Genomic DNA, 27,890 nt, shown 5'->3' with positions numbered 1-27,890 from the left:
AATAGTTGGGGTTTTTTTTCCACAGAAAAAATCATATCGTTTTAGAATGGATATCTTTTTATCAGAAGATCCTGTCTTTTCTTAAAAGCCAACATCCTTGTAGTACAAGGGTACAGACAGGTGCACAAGCTCTATGCCATGCTCCATACTCAGCAGATGTCTCCTTTTCCTAGATCTCAGCTATGTACTCATCGGTGAGTAAGCCGGGACAGGCCATCAAGGCACTGGATTCTCCTTACACCTGCATTCAAGAAATTGCATCTCAGAGGTCCCCCTCCATTTGCAGTGGCCTCTATGCAAGTGTGAAGGACTTTGAAAACACCCTCAATTCCACCACTGTGCCTCAGTCAGCGGACAGACCAAACGGGGAGCTGGAGCCGGACTATGAAGCTATCCAGGCAGTGAGCCAAGAGGAAGAGAGGACCTTGGTGGTGCCCAACACAAACCACACTGCTCTTTCAGGAGAGAGCGACTACGAGAGCATAGGGGACTTGCAGCACCACAGGGAATTCACCAGACTTTAACCACTCCTGCAGCGGATTTCCACGCTGTAATTTTCGAAGGACACTGAAACGTGGAGAGGGAAGTGCTTTTCCTGTGGAACACAAGTTGTGAAGAAGCAATGTACGTTTCAGCCAGGGTGTGATACCTGCTGCTTTTTCTGGGTGGTGGATCAAGGCTCATGGGAAAGGGTACATCAGGTCAGAAAGATGACCAGGAAAATGCAAAGGTTTCTTTATTGCTATTAGCTCCAAGGCAAGCGTAATTTGGCAAGGAGTGCCATGCTTGTTGTCCTGATAGGATTACATACCAAAAAGACTACCTTTACACAAAACTAGCTTCTCATTTTAAGAGATTATTTTATGTAAATTTCTTCAAAGTTTTTCAAGCATAATTTTTCATTCAAGTTTTGGCATCTGCAATGTTGAGCAAACCACGGATAATTGTACCTCAACTCAGACTTACTCTGTGGGGCTGGGGAAGATGCATTCACTTCTATGTCTTTTGGGGAGCTCTGGCCACCTTCACTGCAACTAAAGTGCAAACAACAGTAGTTCACAAGGGACTGACTCCAAATGTACTTGAATTAATTCTGCTGGCTTTTTCTTTTTTCTTTTTTCTTTTTTTTATGTCAAGGGCTGTAGAATGTGACTTTCAGTATTTGAGATGTGTACTGGTATTTGTAGGGGTTTTGTTTGATTATTTGCGAAATATTCCTTTAAAATGGCAATGGTCACCCTTAGCATTCTTGCACTGTTTCCCTCAAATGGGCATAAACATGTACATACACACACCCCAGACCATTGTCATGTTGCAAAAATTGTGCAATTGAATGCATTGGCATAATGTGTATAATCTAACCTTAGTAGTGTTGAGTAATTTTTTTTTGCAGAATTTTGCCCTTTTTAAAGACTTAACTATTTTAATGTTTGTCTAGTTTCTTATATAGGAAAAATTCTGTACTGTGTTCAGTGGGTAATACATTTTTTTTACAACATATTTTTCATCTTAAAGGTTTTTATAGATTAACTTACTAGGGTTTGTAACAGGAGGAATCCCATTCTTTATTTGGGTATGATTTTTGGTTTGGTTTTTTTTTTTTCCTATTTCAAAAGTAGATAAATGAAAATTGCTTTGGGGTTGTTTTGTTGACTTTTTCTGTCTCCTTGAGCAGGGAAATGGAACATGCTTTGCTGTTTTTAAGCTAAAATTATGGAGTCTATGTAAAAGAACACTGCCAAAGGGCAAAAAAGAGGCAAAAGGGACAGTGGGATTTAGTCAGGCATAGCCACTGGTCCTCCTTGTTCTTCTGCTAAAAGGAGCAGGAGGGCAACCAAGACCTACTTGGGCCTCTGAAAAACAGTTTGAAAGCCACTGGCTTTTCAAAAATGCTGAATTATTCTGTTACTGTGAAAAACAAAGTGCAATGCTTGGATGAAATAAGCAGGTACTGGATTGGTACCTTTTTTCTTCAAGAATAATACAATAAATAGTACCATGGTACAAGAATAGTCCAAGGGTAAAGAACTAGCATTGTGTGACATGCATGTGCACATATCCCCATGTATATAAGCATACACTTGTAATTTGGACACAAGTATAAGTTATAGTCCAAGCTGGCAACATTCACATACGTAATATCTGGCATGTGCTTGAAGAGCAGTTTATTTTTAATTCAAAATAAACAGTACATAAACTGAGGTTGGCTTATTCTGTAGTAAACAAAACAGGTTTACTTCCAGCTCAATTGGTACTGGGTTTTGAAGGTTGAACCCTTCTCGGGTCCTTGGTCAGTTCTCAACATGACTTGGTACTATAAAGAGCAAGCATAGATCTGGTTACACACATTTATTAGAAATAACTTCATAACTGAAAGAAGTGTGCTGATTTACAGGCTTTGCCTGCAAGTTTGCTGAGGAGCAGTGCAGTTGTGCAGTCAGCCTCTGCCCACTGGGTGGCTCAAACTTTGTGGATCCTGACCTTGTGCAACAGTGCAGCACACTCTGATCTATAACTCTTCCTTGAAGGAGAAGAAGTTCAGACCACTCCACATCCATCCTGTTCTTGACCATGCTGCCATGTTTTGACAGCTGCAGCAAACCCTTTGCTTCCACTTCAGTGCTTTTTAAGGATGACTGTGGTTCTGCTTTCTGGAGGTTTTCCCTTTATAAAAGTTTTCGTTTCTATTTCCTTGAATGTGAATTCATGAAGTTCACCTTTGAATGTTCTCTCCTTCTACTTCACACTGTTTAAGGCCAAAGATCAGATGCACCATTTTTCAGAAGATTTGTCATGCTAAGTCTGAAGAATTTCTCTAGTCTTTAACTATGTGTTTGCTGTCTGTTCCTTGCTCAGGGGTACCAGTTTATATATGTAGTCCTCAGTCTGACTCCTGCAGTTTAGTGGCAGACATACCTCAACTCCTGATATTCCCAAATGCATCTCACGGTGTAGTTATCCTTTTACATGGATGACTGCCTTTGGAGAAACAGTAGGAACATGAGGTTTGCCAGGTTCACTAGATTCAATTTCAAGATATCTTGAGATAATGTCAGTTGATAGCAAAGAATAGCCCTGAATTCTTGATTGTAAAATTTTAAGGTGCAAAAGAAGAAAAGCAAACATCACTCTAGAAATACTCCCATTGAGACCAGCAGGTCAAAGGATGGTGGAGGACTGTCCGGTCATTCTGTTGTCTTTCACAGCCAGATCAGAAATGTTGCTTTGTAGGAAGGGACACGAGTCCTTCCGTCCTTTCTTTCCTCTGTTCTGACAACTGCTCCTGAGACCCCCTAGGCTTCCCTTTTACACAGTGAAAGAAAAATTTTCCTCCCCCTCTCTTCTTTCTTTGGTTTCTGTCTTTAACCTGTCTCCTACAGCCTTGCACTGGGAGCTGGTACCATGTCTGCAGTGCTGTGGCAGTGGCACATTCCTTCCTCTTTCAATTACTTTCAGACTGGTCACAACCTTTTAATGGTTCATCAGACCCCAGTCTCATGGAGAAGCAATTCACATTTTGGATTGCTGCTTTTGGGATGTGTACCTGCCCTCAGCCTTGAGACCCACACACCCCTTAAAAGCTGCAAAAAATAATTACCCTCCTGAACAAGGATGTATGGGGGAGTCCATAACTCCCCTGCAATCACCATTATGTAGTTTAATGCTAAATGAAAATGTTTTAGAATTCAGACCAAGGTTGGTAAGTGAGTATTTACATTTCTTGACAATGAATCAATGTTCTGGTTTAGTTCCCTCTTCCCAGAAGTAATACCTGTTCTTTATGGCTGCTGTCAATGCCTCCTTTTCATTAATATATTTGATAGAAAGATTTTTCCAGCAGTAATCCCCAAAGAGATTCATCTGACTGTAAAGAAAAGGGAGTTTCTTCTACTTGTCTCTTTACTGCTCTTTTTAATTCTTTCACCATATCCCTAAATAAAATTTCAACATCCAAAATGAAGTGTTTGTTACCTGGTGATGTTTTCTGGGAAGATTCACAGTCTATTTCTTTGCTTCCTTTTTTTGGCACAACGGTACAATAAGATCTCACAGCAAATTGCCACAGTAAGGCCAACAGAAGCTGTAATGTGTATATAACTGTACTAGTGAAAAGGTCATTTTGATTTCCCTCTGGGAACTGGTAGAAACTAGGAAATGCAGTTCAGACATCTCTTCCATGAATCTGTGTCTTCCGTGAAAGTTGTTCTTACCACATACCTAGCCAGTGCTAATCCAATATGTAAACCAGTCATCCTGTTCTACCATAAATGTAGAATAATTTTCTCAGTCACAGAGAGAAATAAATTCTTTGCAGATACCTGTAGCATGGGCATGTACCTAATTACCACAGTTAGATCAGTTATAGTGCCTTTTCTACAAAGTAGCTAGTACTTCCATACTCTTTTCCATACTGTATGTGTTTAACTCAAAAGTATAAAGGGACAACCCAATGTTTACTTGTCCCAACTTGGAAACATCTTTATAGAGACACATTTAATGTTAACTCAGTTAACTAGACCTCAGTTAGCCCTACAATAGCAATAGTCACTCACAAACATTCACAAAAAAGCCCAGTAATGTAGCTATGATGACCAAGCTTTGCAATAAGAATTATCAGTCTTCTTTTGAAGAACCTAGCTTTTACAATAGTGAGCATTCAGGGAGGTGGTGTTCATGTCAACTGTGAAAAATTTGTTGCTTCAGTCTTTCTATTCATATAAATTGCAGGCTTGCTTACATGTAGCAGGATCCATGGGGTGAGGGATGAGTAGGTGTGGGGATTCATATTCATGAGTAACCCAGAGCTGGCTCTTCCCCATAGTTTCAGCTGGCTGATGACCAGCTGCCTTTTCTCCAAGCCCTCATCCATCGTGCCTTCAAGGAATCCATCCTGAGGGGCTGCATGCTTCTCCATGGCTCCCTGAACAGCTCCTGTCCTCTGGTTTGAACACAATCCTGTGTACGCGGTGCTCTCAGTTCAACCTCTCAATGGTGCTTCTATAAGATGCTGGATAAATGGTTTGCATGTGTAAAGCTGTGACACAGAGTGCTCTCTCTGGTATTGTCTGCTTTCCAGAACTTCATGTTAACTGTGCTACTCTTGACTACAACAGCTGCCAGTGCTGCCCTGTCTCTTGCTCGTCTCACTGCAGCCAGTGCGGAGTCACCCCATGTGACAGCCCTGCCCAGGCTGGGACACGGCTGTTTAAAAGCAGCCATTCAGGCCAGGTGACTTGGCTTGGAAGCAGCCAGAGACAGGACTCTCATCTGTGCACTGTGGGACTGGAAACATCATACCCCAGCTCAAGGACTTTACTTCTGTCTCCTATTGTGCATATACATTTGTTTGCCACATGATGTAAGAAATCTGTTTCTGTATCAAACATTTTAATTTGGACCACACTCCAGTGAGGGGCTCTTGCTCTTAGGCAAATAACCAGTTATTTCAGATGAGTTTTATTTTTTGAGGTTGAAGTATGCCTGAATAAGGCTTTTACATCCCTCACAAGTAATTTGGTGTGGTAGTCTGCTGCAAAACAGAAGAATGCAGAAGATGCTTAGCCTGACAGATGCTCCTTTGGTGGTGTGCTGAAGACTTTCAAGGGCAGGTCTCTTCCTGGGAGCAGGGAACATAATTACTGTTAATACAATTTCATGTCCTGGTGCTGAAGTTGATTTGTAGCATCTCTTCTGGGAGGGTGGTGGCTGAAGTCATTGCCAGAGCAGATCTCAGCCTCCAGCCTTAGAAAAGAAAATATATATATATAATATATATCCCTTGCTGCTGGCAAGCAACATGTGTTCAGGATTATGTTAAAGATAAATGCTGCAAACATCACAGAACTAAAAATATAGGGTTCCCTTTTTTCAAGGAGAGACAACCCCCTTGGCTGGTCAGCATAAAATATCCCAGGCTTACAAAACTTATTAAACAAATTAATTGCCTATGTGGTGATTTTCCAGGAGTGCATTAGGATTTCACATACAGTAGGCACTGTTCTTTTCTCCTGAACAGAGAAAAATGACAACTTATTTGTAATACAAGGTTCCCATTGATTAATTGATAAAACTTAATTTACATATAATCCAAAGGTCAGCAAGAGTGTCTACACAATGTAGATATATCTTAGTTCTGGCACCCCAATTTCCATAGAAATGCACAGATTATCTTTACATTACGAACCCACTGGTCTGTGCCCAGTCTATGGGAAATATAAATCTTACAGTTCTGTTTTTACAAACTGTGAGGTTTTGTTTCTGGAGGCCTTCAGTTTTAAGCTGGCCAGAAGGACAGTCACTACAAATATGATAGCAAAGTGCCTAAAAATATGGATGTTTCTGTAAAGATGCTCACTGTTATTGCACAGCCACTTGACTACTGTATGTGGTGCTGCTCTCTTGCTATACACATTCCTAAATATTGGCTTTCATTTGTGGTGTTCATTTATTGTAATAATAGCACAGTCTGACAAGGGTTTTGTCTCTGCAAATTCATTGGCTGATTTTAGCTAGCATGTGTTTGTACAGAAAATACAAATTTTTTCTTTTGTTTAGAAAGCAGGTATGTTATTTCCTATAGTTTATGATAATGCAACAATTGGCTTAGATTATTTATAAGGTATGTAAGTAACTTGACTTCAGAATGCTTCATTTGAGATTTCAGAATGCCTCCTGTTCACTACAAGACAATATAACCAACTCTTGTCCTTTTAATCATGCTATATTGAGGAGGAGGGCTTAAACATTACAACTCTTATTACTGTATTAAAAAAAAAATGGGACAGTTCTGGTGTTTTCAGTTCCTAATGTCTAAAAAGAGAACAGTTTTAACTCATATTTTAACTTTCAGCATAGGTGGGATTTGGACTACCCTCACTCACATTTATGGAACTGCTCTTCCCCACTATGTTCATCTGTCACCACCTGAGTATCTCTTTTGTCCTTAGTGAAATATGACAGTTGTACAGAGGGCACAGAAACTGCATCACATTAACACTCCTGAATGGGACCTTTCCAATGTGCCTGTGAGATTCAGAAACCTGGACTTCAGTTTGATGATCTCATCCTGTCTGGAGGCATCTGTGGAGGTCTTCACTTTCTCTGTAGGCAAGAAATTCTGTTGCTTGCAAGCACTCAGATGACAGTCAAAGACACATATAAGATGTGAATTGTCACAATGTTTAAGTGCATTATTAAAGAGACATCTAAGAGCACAAGAACCTGCTTTCTCACATGTCTGAGGATACTGGAATTTGCTCTTTGTATCTGAGACTGAGAAAGGTCACATAACCAGTCTCCTCAGAACATCCTACCAGCAGACAGAGCTTTGAAATGAGCCACTGTGCTGGCTCCTGAGTTTCTGAGTTTCTGCATGTATGTACCAACTTGATGATTTCCAGCAGGGTTCATCTCATCTCAATCTCATCTCATCTCATCTCATCTCATCTCATCTCATCTCATCTCATCTCATCTCATCTCACCTCATCTCTGTGGCATGACTACTTAGGAATGGCCCTTTGCTTCACAGTCCCAACCCCTTTAACTTGGGGAAAGGGATGTGAGCTGCTTCTCCTCAGTCTGACCAGTCTTTCTAGATGAAAGTGTGCTAAGAGCCCACCTTCAGAACCACAAAAGAGCATTCACCGTCAGGGTAATACAGGTACAGCCCACAGCAGCAGCTAGGAAGAAAGGTAAAGTAACAATAGCTAAGTTTCATTTGCACTTCCCCTATCCCACAGACAAGCTGTTTTGAAAGATTTTTAAGGTAGAAAAGGTTATAGTGAAGGGAGGAGTTGCTGAGAGTCTCACAAGAGACAGATAACATTGTTTATTCTTCTCAGTATTCCCTATACAGAGAGAGGCAGGATCAAGTCATCACCACCCAGCCATGATGCAGCTGGATTATCTTTTATCAAGCCTCCATATCAACAGAATGGAAATTAATAAATTCTAAAAACATGGTTTTGTTCTATTAGAAACTCAACATGGACAAATGTAAATGCACTAAAGTAAGCACCATGTGTAGATCTGGACTTGCATCATATGGGGTTTTCAGCAAAAAACAAAACCCAAACGAACAGAAAACCCAACTCTAACTGGATTACTTTATTTTAATAGAATTCTTTGCATGAGCCAAGGCTGCAGGATTGGGCCCTAAGAGTTTAGAAGTTTGGTTTAGTGATAGGTACTTTTGTTTGTATTTTCAGCGAAATGTATTTTCTTTTTTATATTAGTGAATTGATATGACTTCCATAAAAAAACAAAAAAAAATAGTCAGTTATAGGGATAATTATGTCTAATAGCTAATTATTAAAATTGTGCCTCAGTAAGAGTCACTTAAATTTGGGTGCTATATGACCTTCAGCATAAAATTGCTTTATATATGGAACACTGCATACTAAGAACATAGTGAATAAGAATTTGTAAATACAGACACTTGTTTATTTTATCCATTGTTTTATAGTGGAAAAAAATACGTGTTACTGGAATATCTCCAAGCAAAGTTCTTTTACATAGTGTTCTAGCAACAAAAAGTGTTTTCTGGACAACTATTTGAGTCTCTGATCATTGACACAGAAGAGCAAAACATCCTCAGAACACTATGAGCTTGTGCAAAGAGAGGCTTAGGACTGTGCTGGCTATCTTAGAGTGGATATAGTTGAATACCCTGCAAAGTTCAGCTCTGTGGGCACAGAGAGCAGCTCAGTGATTCAATGACTGTGCCATATACACAATGCATGGAGTCAATGCATGCAGACTTCTGAGATGGCATTAGCTAAGGCTTGTTTGCTACATGAAGAGTTATTTGGCTTGCTACCTGTTTGAAATCAAAAATTTTTAATCAACATCACTGCAAACACTGAAATACTGTAGTTTTGCAGAATGTATGTTCCATAAGTTGTAGTGTAACTGTAATTGCAGGGCTTATCCTACTGTTAGAGAAGTTCAGATCCAACACTAAATTGCATTTTGTAAATTAACAAATGCCATTAAATTCCTCTCAATATTTTGTAATAGTATACACAAGTTGATGTCATTTAATCATACCTTTGTTCCAAGAATCTTCATCAGATATTTCTATAGCCAATTCAGCTTTTGGCTGCTGAAAGCACAGTAGGCAATTATGGTTATTTACTGTAAATGGAGAAAGTTTTATGTAAATATTTCTGGGGGGAAAATGCTACATGAACATATGAAGCAGTTATCTAAAAGTAAGAACATAGGCCAATAATAAAAAATGCAGGTTTTATTTATGTACAGTAGCACCCTAATATTTACTTGTTTATATGCAGAAGAAAAATCATATGATTCTGTACTGTATTCTCTGAAAGCATTTAAAAGAGGCTCTGCCATTTTCTCTGGTTATTATATTTGCAAATAACTCAAATTTATTGAAAATCCATGTAAATTATGTCAAATGGGAAGCATGTTACATTGCAATGAAATTAATTTAATTCAAAAATCCTGGCAAAATTCATTGGATTAAAATCTATATATAAATTCAATAGCCAGACAGAATAAACCACAGTAAATAAGCTTTGTCCTTTGTTTTAGTGGTTGGTTGGTTGGGTGGTCGGTTGGTTGGGTGGTTGGTTGGTTTTCACCTGTGCTTCTTTTAGTTGTTTTCTTAACAAATATATTATTCAGTCCTTGCAGTCACTTCATTCTGCAGGTCTTAAAACCTGCATTATTTTATAGAATTCTGTTTGTTCTAGGAATTTTGTGCTGATTTCATTATCTGACAAGAACTACTAGGACTTCTTTGTGATATATAGCACCTTACTCCTCCCAAAGCCACAGTCCTGTCAAGATTCAAGCATGCACACAACAGTACCAACTCTAAGTTGTCTCTGTCTAAAGCAGTGCCATGAATAGTGGCACTATGCTCTCTAATGCAGGTAAGAATATTGGGTTTGAGCCTTTCGAAGTTGTGCAGCTTTCAGCATTTTTAAAGTTGCAATTACCAGCCCTATGGATTATCCTCTGAAATTGCTGTGGCATTTGATTCCTTTTCCTTTGTAATAGATGTTTTCTAGGTAATGTTCCCCATCCATTTGCTGCACCTCTCTGTCAGTAGCAAGACTCATTTGTGTAGAAATACTTTTAAGAGCATCCTGAAGCATTTCAGAGGCAGGTGACTTAGGACCACTGCTGAATATGTAACACAGATTCTGCTTGTAAGTCAAACACAAAGAAATGTCATTTTTAAGCATGTCACTGGAACAAGGTCCCTTTGTACACTAGAGCATGAGACTAATTTTAGGTTTTACCTAACCTTTTGGGGCTTGCACTGTCCATGACTTGCACCTTCCTTCTCATTATCTTTAATTACAGATAGTAAAAGCTTTACCCACTTAATACTAAGTAGTTACTGATGAACAGGTTCCTGGAAAATTCACAGTGCAGACAGGGATTAGTTACACCAAGCTAGGAGACTGAAGAAATTAGACAGACAAGTATCTGTTCATTGTCAAAGTGATGGCTTTTTAATGTTTAATCTGTGTGAGTATATTTTAATAGTCAAAAGATACAAGGTTATAGGTCAAATAGAGAATTTGTGAAAATAAGGAATATTTCATATGCAAAATCATTCAGGATCTAATAAGTGTAAAAGAAGATTGATTTTTCCTGAACATTTGTTCATGGGCTAAGAAGCTGCAAATTATGCAATTTGATATAAATTTTGTATTAAGTAACTGTTGGATATTATCCAATACGAGCTGTTCTTCAGAAAAAAAAAAAAAAAGTGCATGCAGCATTATTATCAAGAGAACTGTTTCACATATTTTTTTTATTCTTCATTCTGAACAGTTGCTATCAGCCATAAAATTGCTCTATTACTATGGTTAGCTTCATGTTTCAGGCCAACCACATAGAACTATAAATGTGGCTGGTTGAAATATTGAACAATTTTCCCAGATTCTGGCTAATCATATAGCTGTGTGGAGACACTTGGGAACAGAAAGTACCAGGATCTTTGTTCTCCATAAGCTTTGACATCACTTAAAAGTAAAGCTTTAACCTGATGGGAGCTTGGTGTGGAGTCAAGAGTATACTGCAGTGACACCTGGTGTTTAAAGTAGAATTAGTCCCTGTGAAGTGTGGCTGACAATTTACTTTTAATTGGGTACATAGTCACTGAAAGACTCCCAGTTCATCCTGTGTTCATGGAGCATAGCATTATGTTGAACTACAAAGCATTGGAGCTAAAGAGTGCCTTGACATTGCTTCGTAGAAAATGTGTCTGACAGATTTGTTTCAAAAGCCCAAAACTACAGTGGCATGATCTTCCTTGCACTGTAGCTGGCAAGATACTTCAGCACTACTTCTTCTCAGTTGGCTATTACATAAATGAGATTGACCTTTCATATAACTCACACGACTGGAATTTCTGTGCAGCCTTTGTGGAAGGACTGATAGGCAAGAACAGAGAACTGTCAGTTCAGGCAGAAAACAGGGATCCTGTGTGTGTCATGGTGCTAGAAAGCAAATTAGAGCTAAAACAGATTCTTCTGAAACAGCTCCGGCTAAAGAGCTTATTGACCAAAGTAGTCAAGATCTGCATATTTACAGATGTGACTGAAATGGCATGTAAATCCCATTATCAGTGAATGTAATTAAGGATTATTAGGATAATGTAAGATAATAATAACAAGGATCATTATTATTCAGGATTTCAGTTTGCCACAAGATGAAATAAAAAATAAGATCTGGTTGCAATCTCTAATTTGGGCTGATGAAGTATTTCTATTATGCAAAAGGTTTGTGTTACCTATTTCGAAAACCACAAAAATGCTCCACATTTATGTAGTTACTCCTTGAAATTTGGCAAGGATGAAACTCTAAGGCCAGCATTCTGGTTTTCCTTTATGCCACAAAATTCTGTTAAGGGGTTGGCTGAGCTACAAAAGTCAGATTATCCTAAAAGTCACTGGGTTTTTTCTTTCCTTTATTTTTCTGGAAAATTATGGGAGCCTGTAAAAACAAACAAATAAACATGAACCTGAACTTTCTAAGGCTGTACTGAGGCTCCAAGTCAACCAGCAGATAGCCAAGCCTTGTCCAGCAGATACTTGAAGGTTGGCACTCTAACTAGCATTCAGAGGTCCTCCTAATTTCTCACCTGCAGCTTATTTTCAGCAGCAAAGTACAAAGATAAAAAAGGGTCTGGGTAAAATGCACTCTGGATGGGTTCTAAAGGAAGCAAAGAGCTGCTGCTCCAAGTAATATAATGAATCTTGCAACCCAGCAGCAGAGCCACCACTGTGCTGTTTCTAGGTTAGAGGGCTGAGGCTGTCCAGACTGGAGGAGAGTTATCAGTAGCTTGTCTTTAAAACACATAGTTCCTTGAGTACTCCTTCAGGTCATTTTGGAAGATAGGAGGGACACTTGCTTTCCCCCAGTTTTTATGCACCTCTCCAAGTCATCATGATGATCCAAAGATAATCAAAATGCAATGACATAAGCCATCTCCCTCAGCATTTTTGGGTGCATCCCATTGAGGTCCATGTCCATTTTGTTTAAGTATTCTGTAACCTGATCTTCTTCCACCTCACTTACATGTTCCTTGCATCAAACTTTCCCTCTGTCTCCAGGCCCTTGGATTGCTGAAGGTAGGTTTTTCTAGCAGAGACTGAGGTGAAGAAGGCATTCAGTATCTCAGCCTTTTCTGTGTCCTGTGTCACCAGGCCCATGCCACCTTCAACAGCAACAGGCTCACATTTTCCCTAGTCCTCCATTTTTTACTGATTTAATTACAGAAAGCCTTCTTGTTGCCTTTGATATGCCTCACCAGATTTAATTCTGGTTGGTCTTTGGATTTCCTGTGTCTTGCCTGCTTGGACAGCATCTCTATATCCTTCACAGGTCTCCTGTCCCTGCTTTCACCTTCTATATACTTTATTTCTGTGGTTTAATCTTGCCAGAAGCTCCTTGTTCATCCATGCAGGTCTCCTGGCATTTTTGCCTGACTTCCTGCTCCTTAAGATGGACCCCTGTTGACCTTGGAGGAAGTGAAGCTTGAGTATCAATCAGTTTTCTTGGATCCCTCCAAAGCCTTATCCCTTTGGACTCTTTCAAGCAGATCCCATACAGCCACCTCATTCACCAAATAAAAGGATTTTTGGGAAAAGTAGTATTGTGACCTTATTTACAATGACTTTAGTTGCTCAATCAGGTGTGGGGTTTTTGCCCACAGAAACTGTCTCAGTAGTTCTAAGCATAAAAAATAGCACAAAACTGTATGAAGTATGTGAAATTATTTGTAAATCTGAGGTTTCTTTCCCTCCAGATTTTGCAGCTTAGGTAACACTTGAAGGTTTGGTACATGATTGAAAGATGTTGATTGCCACTTGTCTGTGACATGTCTGCAGCTGGCACTATAAAGACTTGTAAGTGGAAGGATAAGATGACAAGTATCCTGTCCTTTATAATTTGCAGCTAAAATACTCATTGGGCAGATGAGTGCAAAGAGATGAGTGGGAGCAAAGTCCATTCTCTGCTGTTCATTGTAATAGGTTTTTTATGATACTTTTTTCCATGGCTCCCAAATTCCCACTAGGTCCTCCTGGGTTTATCTACAGTGTTCTCCAATACACATGGTGTCTGGCAAGCCTCCTAGCCCAGGCACAGCCTGCTTCTGCAGCCCATGTTACCAGAATATACAGTCAGCTCTGGATAACATCTCCTAAGCTGCCTTAGCACAGCTCCAGCCTTGGTCCTGCCAGGCCCAGCTCCAAGCCTCAGCTAAGGAGCCTGCACACAACCACACAAGCCCTTGGAACTCATATGTCTCTGCACCAGCACTGCAGTTTGGCCACAACCTAGGTAATTACCCCACAAAAGGGAGATAAATAGGTGGGTGTATTTCTTTAACTATGTGTATGCATGGCTGTCAAGGGGAGAGGAGAAGAAAGAGCAGCATCACAGGTTTGAGATCGCGTAACTTCCCTTGTCAAAGCTCTTCTTATGCACATTTCTACTTGGAATTGTCTGAGCAATGGCCTATAGTGAAAATTGGCCTGAAACTCAAGACAGAAAGATTTCAGGTTGTTTGTGATCATTTGTGTGGTTCACAGAACAAGAGAGTTTGGAAGTGAGAACTCTCCCACTGGAAATGTGTGAGCTGGAGGCAATACCACCATGAAGTGCTACAGCAAGAGGAACCCTTCCACAAAGAGAACATGGCCTGGGGGTTATCCTGCGCTTTTCAGCCACATATATGACAAAATTAAAACCAAAATTACTGTCTTGGTGCCTGTGGTGGCTGTACAAGCATGTTCTTAATAAATTAAGTAATTCTAGGCTAAGCTAAAAAGACCCCTTCAAAAAAAACAAACTATTCCTTTTTGGACCCAAGCTGAGCAATTTTCTGTTTGCTTTAAAAAAAAAACAAACCCAAAACACTTTAACATGTATGGAGGATACTCGTGAGGCTATTATAGCCCTAGATGGTTACCACAAAGTGAAAGCTGAGTGTTTGGGTCCCCTGCAGCACTAAGGGAGTTAGGTAACTTCAAAGGAGCTCAACAGGCAATGTACTGAGAATAAACTGCTTGAGGTAGTCACTGAGGAACACAGAGATGATATTAAGGGTTTGCTCACCCAATGTAGGATAGGCAGGTACTTGCTGGCAGTCATCTTTCACAGACACAAACCATTCCAGTATGTTCTGACAGCTTGTGTCTTGAAACCTCTGTGTTGGGTGAGATGATGACAACTACTATTTGTAGCATGAAAAAATTAGCCTGAAGAAATAGTTAGCACATGTTCTCTTCTGGAGAAGTGCAATATGAACTCATTCAGAGCCTAAGCAACCATGACCGCATCCGTATGGGGAGCACATGTCCTTTCAGTTAAACACAGCTCTATTTGTGCACCATTGCCCTCTTGGCAAATCTGCATCAATCCAACCCTTTAAAGCATGTGTCATCTCCATTATACTATGGTGGGAAATATAAAGTGCTGGGTACACTTTAGGCTGCATTCAGAACTGATTTAGAGGAGTGCTTGAACTCATTTGAGATTACTATCTGCTCAGGCCAGGTCATCTCTCATGGATAACATGGATGTCCAGATTTCCTTTTGGTATTTTAGAAATAACAACAGAAACTGCATTTGGAGGGATTTGTCTCCAGTGATGCACATTCAATTTTCATACTCCAGGAAGAAGAAAGTTGCAGCACTGACAGCCACACGGTGCCATTCGAAATGTAGTTAATTCATGATTAAGCTAATTCATTTGCTCCTCTGTAAAGTAGATTTGCAACTAAGGAAAATAATAAGAATGTTATCACATCACAAAGGATTCTTGCTACTTATTCTTCACAGACACAGAGATAGTTGAAGGTAGGCGAAAAAAATACAGGAATTTTCACCAGACAGACTTTGCCAACATCTGCCATGTTACTACACCCAGCTTGTAGATTTGACACCAAAGGCCTATCAAGTAAGTGCTCTTGCATGTTTGCTTTTCCTCACCATACAGAATATGTTCTCTTTTTCCTAGAAAGCTGCAAGCCCTTGGCATGATTGGCTCTGAATCCATCAGTGATCTCCACAGGATCCAGAACTTCAAATGCTCTTCTTCCTTGCATGCAGGTTTTGGGGCCCTCTCCTAGCTTTTCTCAGGGCTGTTTAATTTATGGGTTGTACTCCCTGTTAGGGCAGAAATAAAAACTTTGCCATTAAGCTGCCTAATTCCCTAACTCATTTCTGTCTCTGATGAACAGATTCAGTAGAAAAAGGATGTGAAGAGAGGCAATCCCCAGAATCCCTGGGCTTGGACAGCTTTAGCATACTTACTGTTTATACAACATGCATCCACTTGTAGGAACAGCCACTAGTGAACAACTTCTGTTCCTGCTCATTTTACTAAGTAATATTTGTTCTGCAAGGGACACACCCCTCACTCCAGTGACCACGAAAGAAGGCATGTGTCCCAGAGACAATTTTGGACTAGCATGGGTATCCAGGAAGATTGCCAAGTTCTGTTCCTAATGGGAAGAAGGTGGGTACTGCAGGGTACAAGAAACTCTATTCTTTGTGCCTGACAGGGTGGAAGAGCCAGAAGAGGAAGAGAAACTATGGGAGACAGAGTGCAGTTGGGATAATTTTCATTTCTAAGACTGCAAAGCTGAATTTCAGTCTTGGGTCCTGGCTGATATGCAGGACAGCAAGCACCCCTCCATACAGATGTCTCAGAGTTCCAGGAGGTTTTAAGTTCAAAACAGTGACTTCAGCATTCAACAGCCCTGGCAAGCATTAAGAGAAAAAAATTGGCATGTGTTAAGGATCTCAAAGAGAGGGGGAGGGAGACTGCTGCCAAAAGCTCTCCATTTTGAACTTAGTTTTTCTCAGAAACTCAGTTTCTACTGCTGTTCATTAAAGCTGCAATTTCTATATCTGAGGGAAAAAAAAGAGGCAAAGGATAGGGAGAGAAAGAGGCTCTTAATTTTGAACAACTGTTCACTTCTTGCATTCCCACCCTCAGGTTTTGATGGTACATTCTTAACTGAAATAATTATTGACCATACTTCCCAACTTGAGTTTGGTTTAGGCAGTAACAAAGGCATTTTTGGCAATTAGGCTTAATCTAGAAACTGAAAACAAAGCTCAGTGTTTCTTAAAAACAAACAATGTTCTTCTTGTCTGTTAAGGGAGGTTGTTTTTTTCCTCTGGTGCTATTTTGAGTTCTAACATGTCTATTGTACACAGGCTGGAGCATTCACTCTGATTGTTTACAACAATTTTTCTGGTGTTGCCAGGCTTTTCTTCTATGAAGCATAATTTTGTAGGCAATGTACAAAACAAGCTGCAGTGTAAATAAACAAAATATGTGTGCAAAGTGTTGGCTCAACACCCCTCAAATTTGTCTCTAGCCCTAAAACTGTCATGAGGGCATTAAACACTCATGACAAGTTGAAAGCACAGTAGGTACCTCCTTGGATTAAATTTTAAAGGATTGTTTCACTTGTGCAAATTTGGAACTGAAAATATTTCTCTAATTTCCCTGTCTTTAGGGTAGGCCTTGGTGGCTGCCCAGATTTCATTTTGGGTCTGCTGAGCTCACTTGAAAAAATTCAACAGCTGTTGTTGCTACCAACATGTCTGAGACCACTGATTTTAGCACTGGAAGGAGACTTTTTTGGTGTGGTAGCTGGAAACTGTTTTTCTGGGGCAACCACATGTGGCTGACCACATCTGGGAGCTAACAAGGGATAGAAGCACTTTGTGCCATTGCATCTTCATTTCGACACTAAAGGCCTATCTCCTGTACTGGATGCACATCTGAGAGAGCCACATGGTCATGGGACAAAACCAATGGGTTTTTGACTCATTAAACTTTTGTGGGAATGGGTTAAACATTACATCTTACTGATGTTGGTACTGTGGAGAAACAAGCAAAAAGTGAAGTAATGGGAAGTGCTCTTATTTTCAGTACCTTCACCCTCAAAGATGGCTTGGTATGAGGCTACAGCACAGCATCCCCCACAGCCATGTAATCCATCACACAGACATCAGACAATTTGCCATGTGCATGCAAGTTTATATGCATAACACAAGGAAGACTCAAGAAAAAAACTTTGCAAAAAATATTGGAAAAAATAAAACTTGAATCACTGACTCATACAGTTGTATTGCAAATTCTCCCTACTAACTTCATGATCAAAATCAGAGGTCAATAGAGAGGAGCTTGTGCCACCCTGTGCTGTGCCCCTTTTCACAATTGTCACATGCTCATTCCTGCAAGCCTGGGAACAGCCACTGCAATCCTTGATGATAGCTATGGTGCAGACACATTTTCATTTCTTGTCATAACCAGACTGGTGTAAAAGTTAGCCAAGAAACACAGCTCTTGTGAATGGGTGTCTCATCTCCTCCACATGCTAACACACACCTTCCCAGCATCAGTGAAAAATCTGACTCAAATGCACCACCACAAGCAGACAAGAACTCTGTCACATATTTAAGAGCTGGGAAATTTGTTACAAATCATTATTAAAACAGAAAAAAAAAAAGGTATATTAACAAGGCTTATAAATTTCTCACTAGTATGGATGCCACAGGTAAGGACTGCCCCAACCTGAGCAGACTCAGGCTTCTCTGTGAGCAATTTCTGAATGTCCAAAAGTAGTCATTGCTGGAATTACCTTCCTCTGGATCTGATCTGAAACAGTTAGGCTGGCCCCCAAAAAGGTTCAGTAACTCAGAAATGGTGTTTGGTTAGACTGTATGATCACACAAGCCATCACAGAATGTAAGATCCCTTTCTATTTATCAGTTGCTTAAGACATGGTTAATAACTATCCAGTTTTCTGATGAGCTGCTGAAAACCTGTATTCAGGACCTCTCAGGAGTGGCAGTTCTGGAGCATCTTAGACTGCCTTAAGAAAGAGGTCAGCTGCACTGTGACACCTAACATTAGAAAGAATCAGGGCTGCTGCCCGCGGGATTTCCAAAATAGAACATGTCCATATGTGAGGTGGAACACAGGCAAGATACATCCAAATCTTTATGGATTACTCAAATTTTCTGAAAGGCTGCAACAGATCCTGTGGTTCCTAGAGGTGTCAGAGGCATTGTGTGTGCTGCTTGGCTGATCTGCCCATGTGCTGGATGTAGATGAGTTTGACCAAAAGAAGAGTTGTATTGTTTAACTCAAACTGACATGGACTTTTCAGTGCATGTTTTCTCATGTTAGTCCAGTTTCCTAACCAGAATTCTACTTATCTCCCCAAATGAACTCTGGAATTTACTTTCAATATGCACTTTTCCTCTTCTATAGAAAGCTAAGAGGGTTGCTTTTTTCTGGAGAGAAGGAAGCTTTCCAGGAAGGAATTGCAGTGAATTGCTTGAGGAAACCAGTGGCCTGCCAAACTGGGGATTTCAAAAGTGAAAGAGAAATGGATTCCTCCTCCTCCTACTTTTTCCTTACTACTAAGTCTAAAAAAGAAAGTTCAAACCATAGCAAGACATATTTTAAGACTTATTTTAAGTCTATTTTTAAGCACTGAACAATTGTATTATTTTTCTATTGTAAGAACTATTCAATTAGCAGAGACCTGGTAAAACAACTTTATTTTTCTAGGTACCACTTGTTGTGGTTAAGCAATACAGTAAAACTGAGACTAATTTGCTGTGAATGCTGGTGCACTAGACCATGAGGCTCTGTGTCAGTAGAAAGCTGCATGTGACATGCAGATTACAGGCTATTTTTTATTGTCAAACTCAATTCTTCATTCAAACAAATACATTGTCAGAAGCCTAATTATTTCTGTTAGAAGCATTGCAGCTTATTATAAAGGGGCATAAAGTCTTTCTCTGCAAATTCTTGATCATTGCATTACAATTCCAAGCCATTTCTGAAATACACCATTTAATTTACAGCCTGTTTCTCTCTATGTGGGCTCTGATTACAGAATCATCAATCATTACAGAGTATTAGCCCTATGATGAACCATGCACTGGTTGGTTTTTTTTCACTCTGGTCTGAAATTAATGCCATTAGTTTTTTCCTCATTATCTCCTGTTCCTCATAATTGCTGACAGGCAAACTGGAAAATCTTGCCTTTCATTCAATCATCTTGCTCTCTTCAGCAGTGGAAATTTTGGGCAGATACAGTAACAATCCTTCTGGCTTCATCTAGTATTACAAAGTTTCATGGACAGGTTTTTAAATTCTTCATTATCTAGCAAATGCTCTGTGCCTGCATTGGAAGCTGCTTCCCTGACTGTAACTGTGAATGGAATTCAAGTTTGATCAATGGAAAAATTTCTACAGGCCGAGCACCTGTTGGTACATGTCTATATGCAAAACTTGTGGCTTATAACTATGCTTTGAGGGAAGAAACAGAGCAAACAGTAGTATCTTTCTCCATTGCTGGCCTCTTCAGGCCAGGTCAGAACACTGGAATCAGGTGGCTAGAGCATGGTTACAACTCAAGGACTAGAGGGCTGTGTTTTTTTTACCCAAAATGGAAATGCTGATAGCTGGAAGATGTTTAAACTAAATCAGCAAAGGTGAGGGGATCCCTGTGGAGCACAGCTGAAAATAGGTATGTGGAAATCCTGGATCTGGTAAAAAGAGCTGGAGGTGACTACCTGAGAAGAAAAGACAAGGTCACACTGCAGCAAAATGTTTATTTGAGTACAAAAACAAGAGTCAGTTTTTTAACATTGCATAACGATACAAATCCCACCAAGAAAGATTTACTACATCCCTGGGCAAGCAATGATGCAGGGTGACCTCACATTGCTGGGTAGCAGTTTGGACACCATCTTCAGTGAAACCTTGCCCCAGATTTAATAGCCTGAGGCCAAGTATCTTTCTTGACTAACATGATGAAGAGCAGGCAGAAGTGATCAGGGGCTCACAGCTCAGGCTGATCTGGCATTGGAGCAAGAGAAGTGACAGAAATCCTTTCAGGCAGGCTGCTCCCCCTAAACACAATCTTTGTGGTTTATTGCTGTGAGTGTAGCACAGCACTGACACAGCTTTCTTGAAAGGTTTTTGTGCCACCCACTTTGGTTTTGTATTGCTGATGTCAGAGTGTGTTATGTATAGGAGCAAAGGCCCTGGCTGATCCACTGGATTCATCAGGGTGAATTTGTAATTAAAAGGACAGTACAGGCCTTTGGAATGCAGGTAAAGGTACTGAGCAGGACAAATCTTCAAAGATTCAAAAAATAGAAAAAGTTTCTGAAATACTATGAATAAATTATATCCTTTGGCATGCATGGATTGGGAGTACAACAGTCAAATCCTGAACTAGGAGCAACTTCATTGTAGAGAAACTACCACCAAGATAGGTCTATTTAGGGTTTTTTCAGTCTTTCTTAATACTTCTCTTACCTACTTTATGTCTGTGTTGGTTGATCTGAATTTTCTGTTAATTTCCTGAATTTTCTGAGCTCTGAACACTTTTGCTTTTACTCTTTTAAGGAAGTCAGCTTAGTAAATTTCTTTAGTTTAATAAGTAAATCACCGTGCTCATCCATTTTCTGAAACCAAACCCAGCTTTAGAGATTAATTGCTGTTTTCCTGGAGCAACTAAAAGAGAAGTCTACTGCTTGATCTGGCAGCAACACAAGGCTTCTGGAATCTGTCCACTTCTGGAAAATTTAACCCACTGTTTTTTAAAGGTTTATCACTTTCTGTCTCGTACATCAAGATAAAGTAATACTCCTTGTCTTAAGAAATTTTCAGGAAAGAGAAAAAGTCTGACCAACAGTCTTTGAGAAAATTTTTAATTTGTCATTTCTGGATCCTGTTTTATTATACAAGGTTTTGTCCAATGCATTGACAGAAGCAATATGATAAACATCAATATAAGACATTGTTTAGGCACAAGGTATTTCTTAGTAATATGAATGACAATAAACCCCAAATTGCAAATAAAAGCAAAGAGGTGAAGGAGAGTTGTATTCAAGGATTAAAACCACAAACAAATGTGTTTATGTATCTCAAAGCAACAACATATGAGTAAAGAGAAGTTTTGAATTTAAACCCTTTTGAATGAAATGGAGAATCTAATAGCAATGGGAAGCAGAACTACTAAGGTATTATCCATTCAAAGGCAGGAACATGCATGAAAATTACTACTAAATCCATTGTCACAAATGTCTTTGAGATCAGTGAAGCAGAGATATTTAGTGACTTGGCATTGCTCAAAACCCACTAATCTCCATGAGCAGACTGAGATTCAAAGCAGACCAGAGAGCAACCCTTTGTTCATCATAATAAAGAATTTGCTGTATTCAAATGAAGTCACAGCAAAGTGGATGCGTGCCAGTGCAGCACCAGCGTTCCAAGAGAAAGGCAAGCTAGGAAATTATAGACCCTTCATCTCAATGTCTGCAATTTGCAAAATAAAGGTTACAACTGAGGAGAACATTTGCAAAATGCATGTGCAAAGGAGTATCATTCTCTGTAATATACTTGTAGATAACTAGCAAGATGGGTGGTGTCAGTTAACTAATCTCCTTTTTGAAAGAACTATGCTACACTTTAGTTATTTAATAAACACTTGAAATCATAATTCATGTATCAGGCTGTTCACCTAATGCTCTGTAGCAGAAGAGGTTAATTCTCTTCTAAAATCAATGCTGTTATTCTATAAGAATTTGACCAAAATGGTAATCTAGGTCCCAAGTCTCCTAAATGTGGGTTTTGCACACAGCTGAACTGAGCAGCACAAAGAGCAATGTGACCATGAAATAGAGACACAAAAGCAAAACGATCCAAACTTTTAACAACAGCTGTATCAGGTATCTTCAGTACACTTACCTGTGTCATGTGCAATTATCCCAAGCCTTTTTTACAAGGATGTCTAGTCCTCTTCTTCTCTGTCCCAGTAAGCTGTCCATCAAGAAGAGTTGTGTTCAAGGAGAAATTGTGAGGAAATAAGTATTAGAAACAAAATTATTGGCTTCATACACATCTCTCCTATTGTTCACTGCTTGGGGCTAGCTTCCCATTCCTACTACTTGATTCCCCTGCCCTTCCTCTCTTTTTCTACTGTCCTTCGCTCTGTGACTAGAACCATCCATTCCTGTTCCTTCTTTTCTTTGTTGTGCTTCCCTGAGCTGCTTCACTCTGCCTTTGTTTTCCACTTTTGTGTTTATCCAAGTAACATGTTCCAAATTACTAACTCAGACAAGGCAGTAGATGCTTCATTAGCTGCAGCTCAAGTGAAATTCTTTATCTTGCCATCTACACCAAACTTGTGCATTGTGTTAGCACCTTTTGGCCAAATATCTTTAATACCAATAAGACAAAAAGCCTCCAGGAAGACTCCTGCTGGCTTCTCCCTCTGCTCTGCTCCTTCCGGCTGCTCCACTCCTCCCATAATAAAGCCTGACTTGACAGTTCACTTAATTGGAAAAAAAAAATTATACACGAGTAAGTTTGTTCTATAAACACTTGAACCCTTTGTATTTAGTAACATGTTAGTACCCACAAGGCTTTCTTTTTGCTTACATAAATCACAGATTAAAATACAACACACCTCTACCAAAGGAAGCCAGCAGAACAGAAGAGCTGAAGTGTTTCTAAACAAAGCCAAATCACTTAGAAACCAAAAAAATGAATTCAAATCACTTAGAAATTCAAGCCAAAGCATTACAGTTGAAAAGATAATCACAAAAAAAAAAAAAAAAAAAACAAAGAAGGAAAAAACCTAGAAAGACTTGAAACACCACCACTTTAACACTTTAAAATTCAGTTTTGGTTTTACAACATCTTCCCTTTGAAAACAAAACCAAAGCCCTAATCTCCCGGAAGAGAAATGAGTGAGATTTAGTAGATGGAACTTAAGACCTTTTCCTGTTTCCCAGGGGGGTTGCTGCAGTTGAATTGAACTTGCCACAGCTATTAGCTGCGGCCTTGGCTGCATTTCACGTTGTGTGTATTGCACCCAAATCCCACTGCGTGTTTAGCAGTACAAGCTCACGCTTCTGCTGTGCCTGTAAAGCAGGGAACTGCTCGAGTACCGATTGTCCCAGCCGCGTTCATGTCACAGGGTCCCTGGTTATCAATTTCAGCTCAGTAATCATGAGGTGCGACAGATCCAAGTTTGGGGCATTTTACTCATTTGGCGATTTCTGAGCTTTTGTATAAAAGTTTCTGAACTTTTTTCCCCTCATAGAGGAGGGACTACAATGGCTTTATTTGGATGTTTTTTTGAGGGAGCCGAAAATCTTACACAACCCTCCGGCGTGTAAGCAGCGGGGGCTTTACGGTGTTTATTTATAACTCGCTGTGGCACCGATTATTGCCGAGCCCGAACCGCACGGGGCCACGGAGAAGGGCAGAGCGGAGGCGGCTGCGGGCGGGAGCTGCTCGGAGCCGGGACCAGCGCCCGCCTCCAGCACGGCGTAAGAACCACGCAGCACCCACCGCAGCCGGGCCACGGCCCCTTCCCTCCGAGGGCCCGGCCCTCGGGCCGCCCCTTCCGAGGGGCCGGGCGGGACCGGGGCCGTCCCGGCGCCCCTCCCGCGCAGCGCCGGGCGGCCCCGCGGCCCCGCCGCGCGTGTGTACGGGCCGCGCTCCGCCGGCAGGAGCAGCGGGAATCCGAGGCAAAAGCCGAACAGGATCGCGGGCGGGAGCATGGAGCGGGGAGCGGGGGCTGCCGCGGCTCGGCCGGCCCTCAGCACCGGGGCGGTGCGGAGAGCGGCCGGGAGCAGCGGCGTGACAGCGAGGGGCAGGCATGGAGCTGGCGGGGACAGCCCGCTTCCATGCCAGTCCTCTTCAGTGGTGCCTGTCCAGCTCCGAGCTGTGTGACCTGTTTGTTTACTCGGGATATTTCTGCATGGAGGAGAGCAGGGTGGGGGAGGCAGGAAGAGGTCGACCGCGTTTCCACATGGAGAACGGGACAGCCTGATCCCGAAGGAGGACGGACGAGTAAAGCGGAACAAACAGGCTGGTGTGGTATCGGTCAGCCTTTCAGGGAAAAAAGCGCCATCAAAACTGTCCATATTTCTGGACACTCCCAAGGATTTGACTGAGGAGTTACTCCAGAGTAACTTCCATTTTTTCAGGGCGCTTTCCTGAAAAAACACCAGAACAACCAAACCCAACCAAACAAAAAACTCCACCAGCACCAAAAATTAGCTTTTACAAAGCACTGCACTCACTAGAAAACAGGGACGTATTCAACACAGAAAATATGTTCTATCTCTCCAGCTAGTGAACTGGCTTGCAGTTCATAGCTGGAGAGGTAGGAGATATTTTCATTTTGGAATCATTGATGCAATCCTCAAGTTATCTGGCTACTTGTTGTTTCCCTTAAATTTTGGTTAGTGGTGTTTACTTGGAGCCTTGTCAGTGTGGTATGCAAGTAAAAAAATGTGGAGTACCTTTTTTCAAAGGAAGGTATTCATCTCCAAGATAAAGAATGTATGCAAATAAAATGATACTATCTTATGATAAAAATAAAACTGTACCCATTGCTTAATTTATTGGTGTAAATATTTTTATTGCTGGCGTTGACTTGGAGTTATGTAGTCTTCTTTTTTCTTGCTTCCACAAGATTTATAAAGGAGTTTCCATGTAAAGAGTGAGTCTGAAAGAAGTTTTGTGTCCTGTAATATTTATGTTTTTCTGAGCACCTGATCTAATTTGTTCATTTTGAAAGGAAAAGCTAGTTATTCTTTGTAATTGCTACCTCTGCAAATTCAGCTTTGACTTTCAGAATCAATCTGAGTTCTTTGACACTTCCTAAGAAAGAGGAAGTTGACATGCTAATTTGCAGGGGAAGTTCCACCTGAATTAAAACAATTAATGAATACATTTGCTTAAAATAGCATTTCAATTATCATCTTTCATTTCCTATATCCTTCCTTTAATTCTGGTGTCATTTCAGGGATTGTTATTCACACACATTGCTGTTACCGCACATGGATGAGCACAAACAACATAGAAACTCCCTCAAATAGCTTTGTGTGTGTCTGAGTGTAAGAAAACCCCAACTAGGTATACATGGTTATTTCTGTTTTGTGCTCGAACATTTTCATTTCAGAGGCCTATGTGTCTTGTGTGTCTGCCCTCAGTGTAGACTCTGGGTTTTTTGGTCTTCCACTGCTTTTGTTCAGAAAAAGTGTTTTCTCTCTCTGCTTGCTTTCTTTTTCATGTTTAGTGGGCTAATTAAGTAGGAAAATGTTAGTCTTACCTTTTTCATCTCTTTGTTTTTCTCAGTCTAGTTAATTTGTAAAAAGGGGAACCATAGTCATTGTATTAGCACTAGCATGAAACTCCGGTGAGCTGACCTTTTTTTTCAGGGGAGGAACAAAACCTTTCAAGAGACATAAACACGTAAATCGTGTTAAAGTACTAATGGCAACAGGAAGACCTCTGGGGAGGGGTTTTTAAAATGCTGTGCAGGTCTGGTTGGTGTTTATGCCCTCACAGTCCAAGGATGGACTGTCTGGAATTCCTTTCGTTTCTGTACCAGTAAGGTTATTCAGACCTAGTCAGTATTTCAGGGTGGTAACTGAAAAGTAATGTGTAATGTCTGGTGAATTTTTCCACTTCATTCCAACACATGGCTGGCACTGGGACCTCCTTCAGGCAGAAGGCACAGCCTTGTCTGCAGGGTGGCATTTTACTGCACAACAGCCAGACGCAGAAGTGACCCCGTGCTCCCCGCTCAGCTGACAAGTGAGGCAGAGGCGTGTCACACAAGCGATGATTTCCTGTACTGAGAAGGGGGTCGGAAGGTTGCCACCTCTCCTTTTGAGCAGCATCTGGTAGACAATTTTCTGCCTAATATTGTCAATCATTCCCTTGTTCTTGAAGGTGCCTGGCTGTCCTCCCAGCTGGAGTGAGAACTTCAATGATCACTAGAAAGCAAAACAAATGCAAAGTTTACAAAGGGAGTGTGGAGAAGGCAGGTCCCCGAATAAAGAAGTTGGCAGGGGCTCAAATGCCTGGGATTATGAGGAAAGTGGAACACACACACAGTTAATGCACATGCTGGTTTGAATACCAGAGCTCAAACAAATACATTTGTTGCACACTAAAAAGTGAAAAGTGAATGACTTGTTGATTAGATTATATTTGAAAAAAATGTGATTAAATGTGCAGTAAATTGAGGGTTTCTTTGTTTTATATTGCTGCTAGATTTTTTAAAGACAAGAACTGAAGCATAGCATCAGTCTGGGAGGAGGCAGGAGCAGGGGGGGGGTCTTGCCTCTAGTGATAAAAAGCTGGCATTCATGGACAAGGGAAAAATATTCAGATATTAAAGAAAATAACAAAAAATGTATTCTTTCATCGAAGGCATGGGGAAAAAAAGAGAGTAAAAGAAAAAAAAAAGGAGAGCTAGCTGAGGCAGGATTCGGGGTGGTCCAATAAAATGCCTGCTGTGATGTAGCCACCTGCTCCTATGAGGCAAACTAAAGCACACCAGTAGTAGTGCTTATTGGCTGTGGCCAGTGCTCATCCCTGCTGGAAGCTGCATTGCTGACTGATGGTCCCTGGTGGAAGCAGTTCTCAGACCAGCGAGCAGGGAGGTTACAGAGTAGTGCCTTCTTCAGCATTACAGAAAAATCTCTGCTTTTTGAAGTAAAAGGAACTTGTTCCCTTGATGTGATGTCAGGCAAGCTTTGCCTGCAGTCATGATCACAGTAGCAGCTGCTGAATAGAACAAAATGTCAAACTGATCAGTAAATAATTATATTAAAAATTCGAGGAAAACTTAACTGAACAATGGACTAAATGAAATGTTTGTGAAAAATATGTATCATAAGACAACTCCACCTGATGCTAATCAGCAGAGAGTAGTTAAGGCAGTGCTAGGGAAAGCTAGATTTTTTTTCTGTGGCTAGTGCAAAGGGCTGCTGAGTGGGTATACTAAAAGAAGTTAGACAATAATTATTCAAGATGAACTGAAAAGCTGTCAGTGTAATTCAGCTTCACTTGCTCTAGAAGAACTTCTAGAGGGAGATAGATATGCTTATATATCATTCAAATTGTCTCATATGTCTTTAGAGAGAAATTTCATTTTTGGAAGTATGAACTGATTGTTAAGGTTAGAGGCAAAGAAGCATTTGAAACATTTCTGCTGTGTTGGAGAGCTGTGTGCACAAAGGGAGTGTGGATGTGCACATTAACTTTTAATAAGCTTGGAAATCATTGACATGCAAACAGCTCTTATTCCAGCCAGAGCCTGTACTTGCATTAGAGGCATATTATGCTGTGGTACAATCATGAGATATCTCTGTTGCGCTAAGTGATACCATATTACCCCATATATCACAAGAATTTACTTGATATCAGGCCATGGCAATGGGCCAGAATTGTTCAGCAGATCACTCCAAGAGTGCTAAGACTGAGTCCTGGGCAAAAAATGTTGATGTGTGATAGTGCATTATGACCTGTGTTTGACTCT

At 40.5% G+C, this 27,890-nt stretch overlaps 1 protein-coding gene across 4 annotated transcripts in view; it reads left to right on the top strand.

Moving 5' to 3' along the window:
- PAG1 (phosphoprotein membrane anchor with glycosphingolipid microdomains 1) overlaps positions 1–9,536 on the top strand; it is a 112,017-nt gene extending 102,481 nt beyond the window's left edge. For all 4 annotated transcript variants that reach the window (XM_036406678.2, XM_036406675.2, XM_054515822.1 and 1 more), the window contains one exon: positions 174–9,536. In XM_036406678.2, the coding sequence (XP_036262571.1) occupies positions 174–524 (351 nt within the window). In that variant the 3' untranslated portion in view covers positions 525–9,536. The remainder of the gene's footprint in view (positions 1–173) is intronic.
- The last annotated feature ends 18,354 nt before the right edge of the window (positions 9,537–27,890 follow it).

The sequence above is a fragment of the Molothrus ater genome, chromosome 1, assembly GCF_012460135.2.
Source record: "Molothrus ater isolate BHLD 08-10-18 breed brown headed cowbird chromosome 1, BPBGC_Mater_1.1, whole genome shotgun sequence".
Classification (NCBI taxonomy): Eukaryota; Metazoa; Chordata; class Aves; order Passeriformes; family Icteridae; genus Molothrus; species Molothrus ater.
The sequence above is the reverse complement of the archived record's forward strand: the minus strand, read 5'-3'. Positions and strand labels throughout refer to the sequence as shown.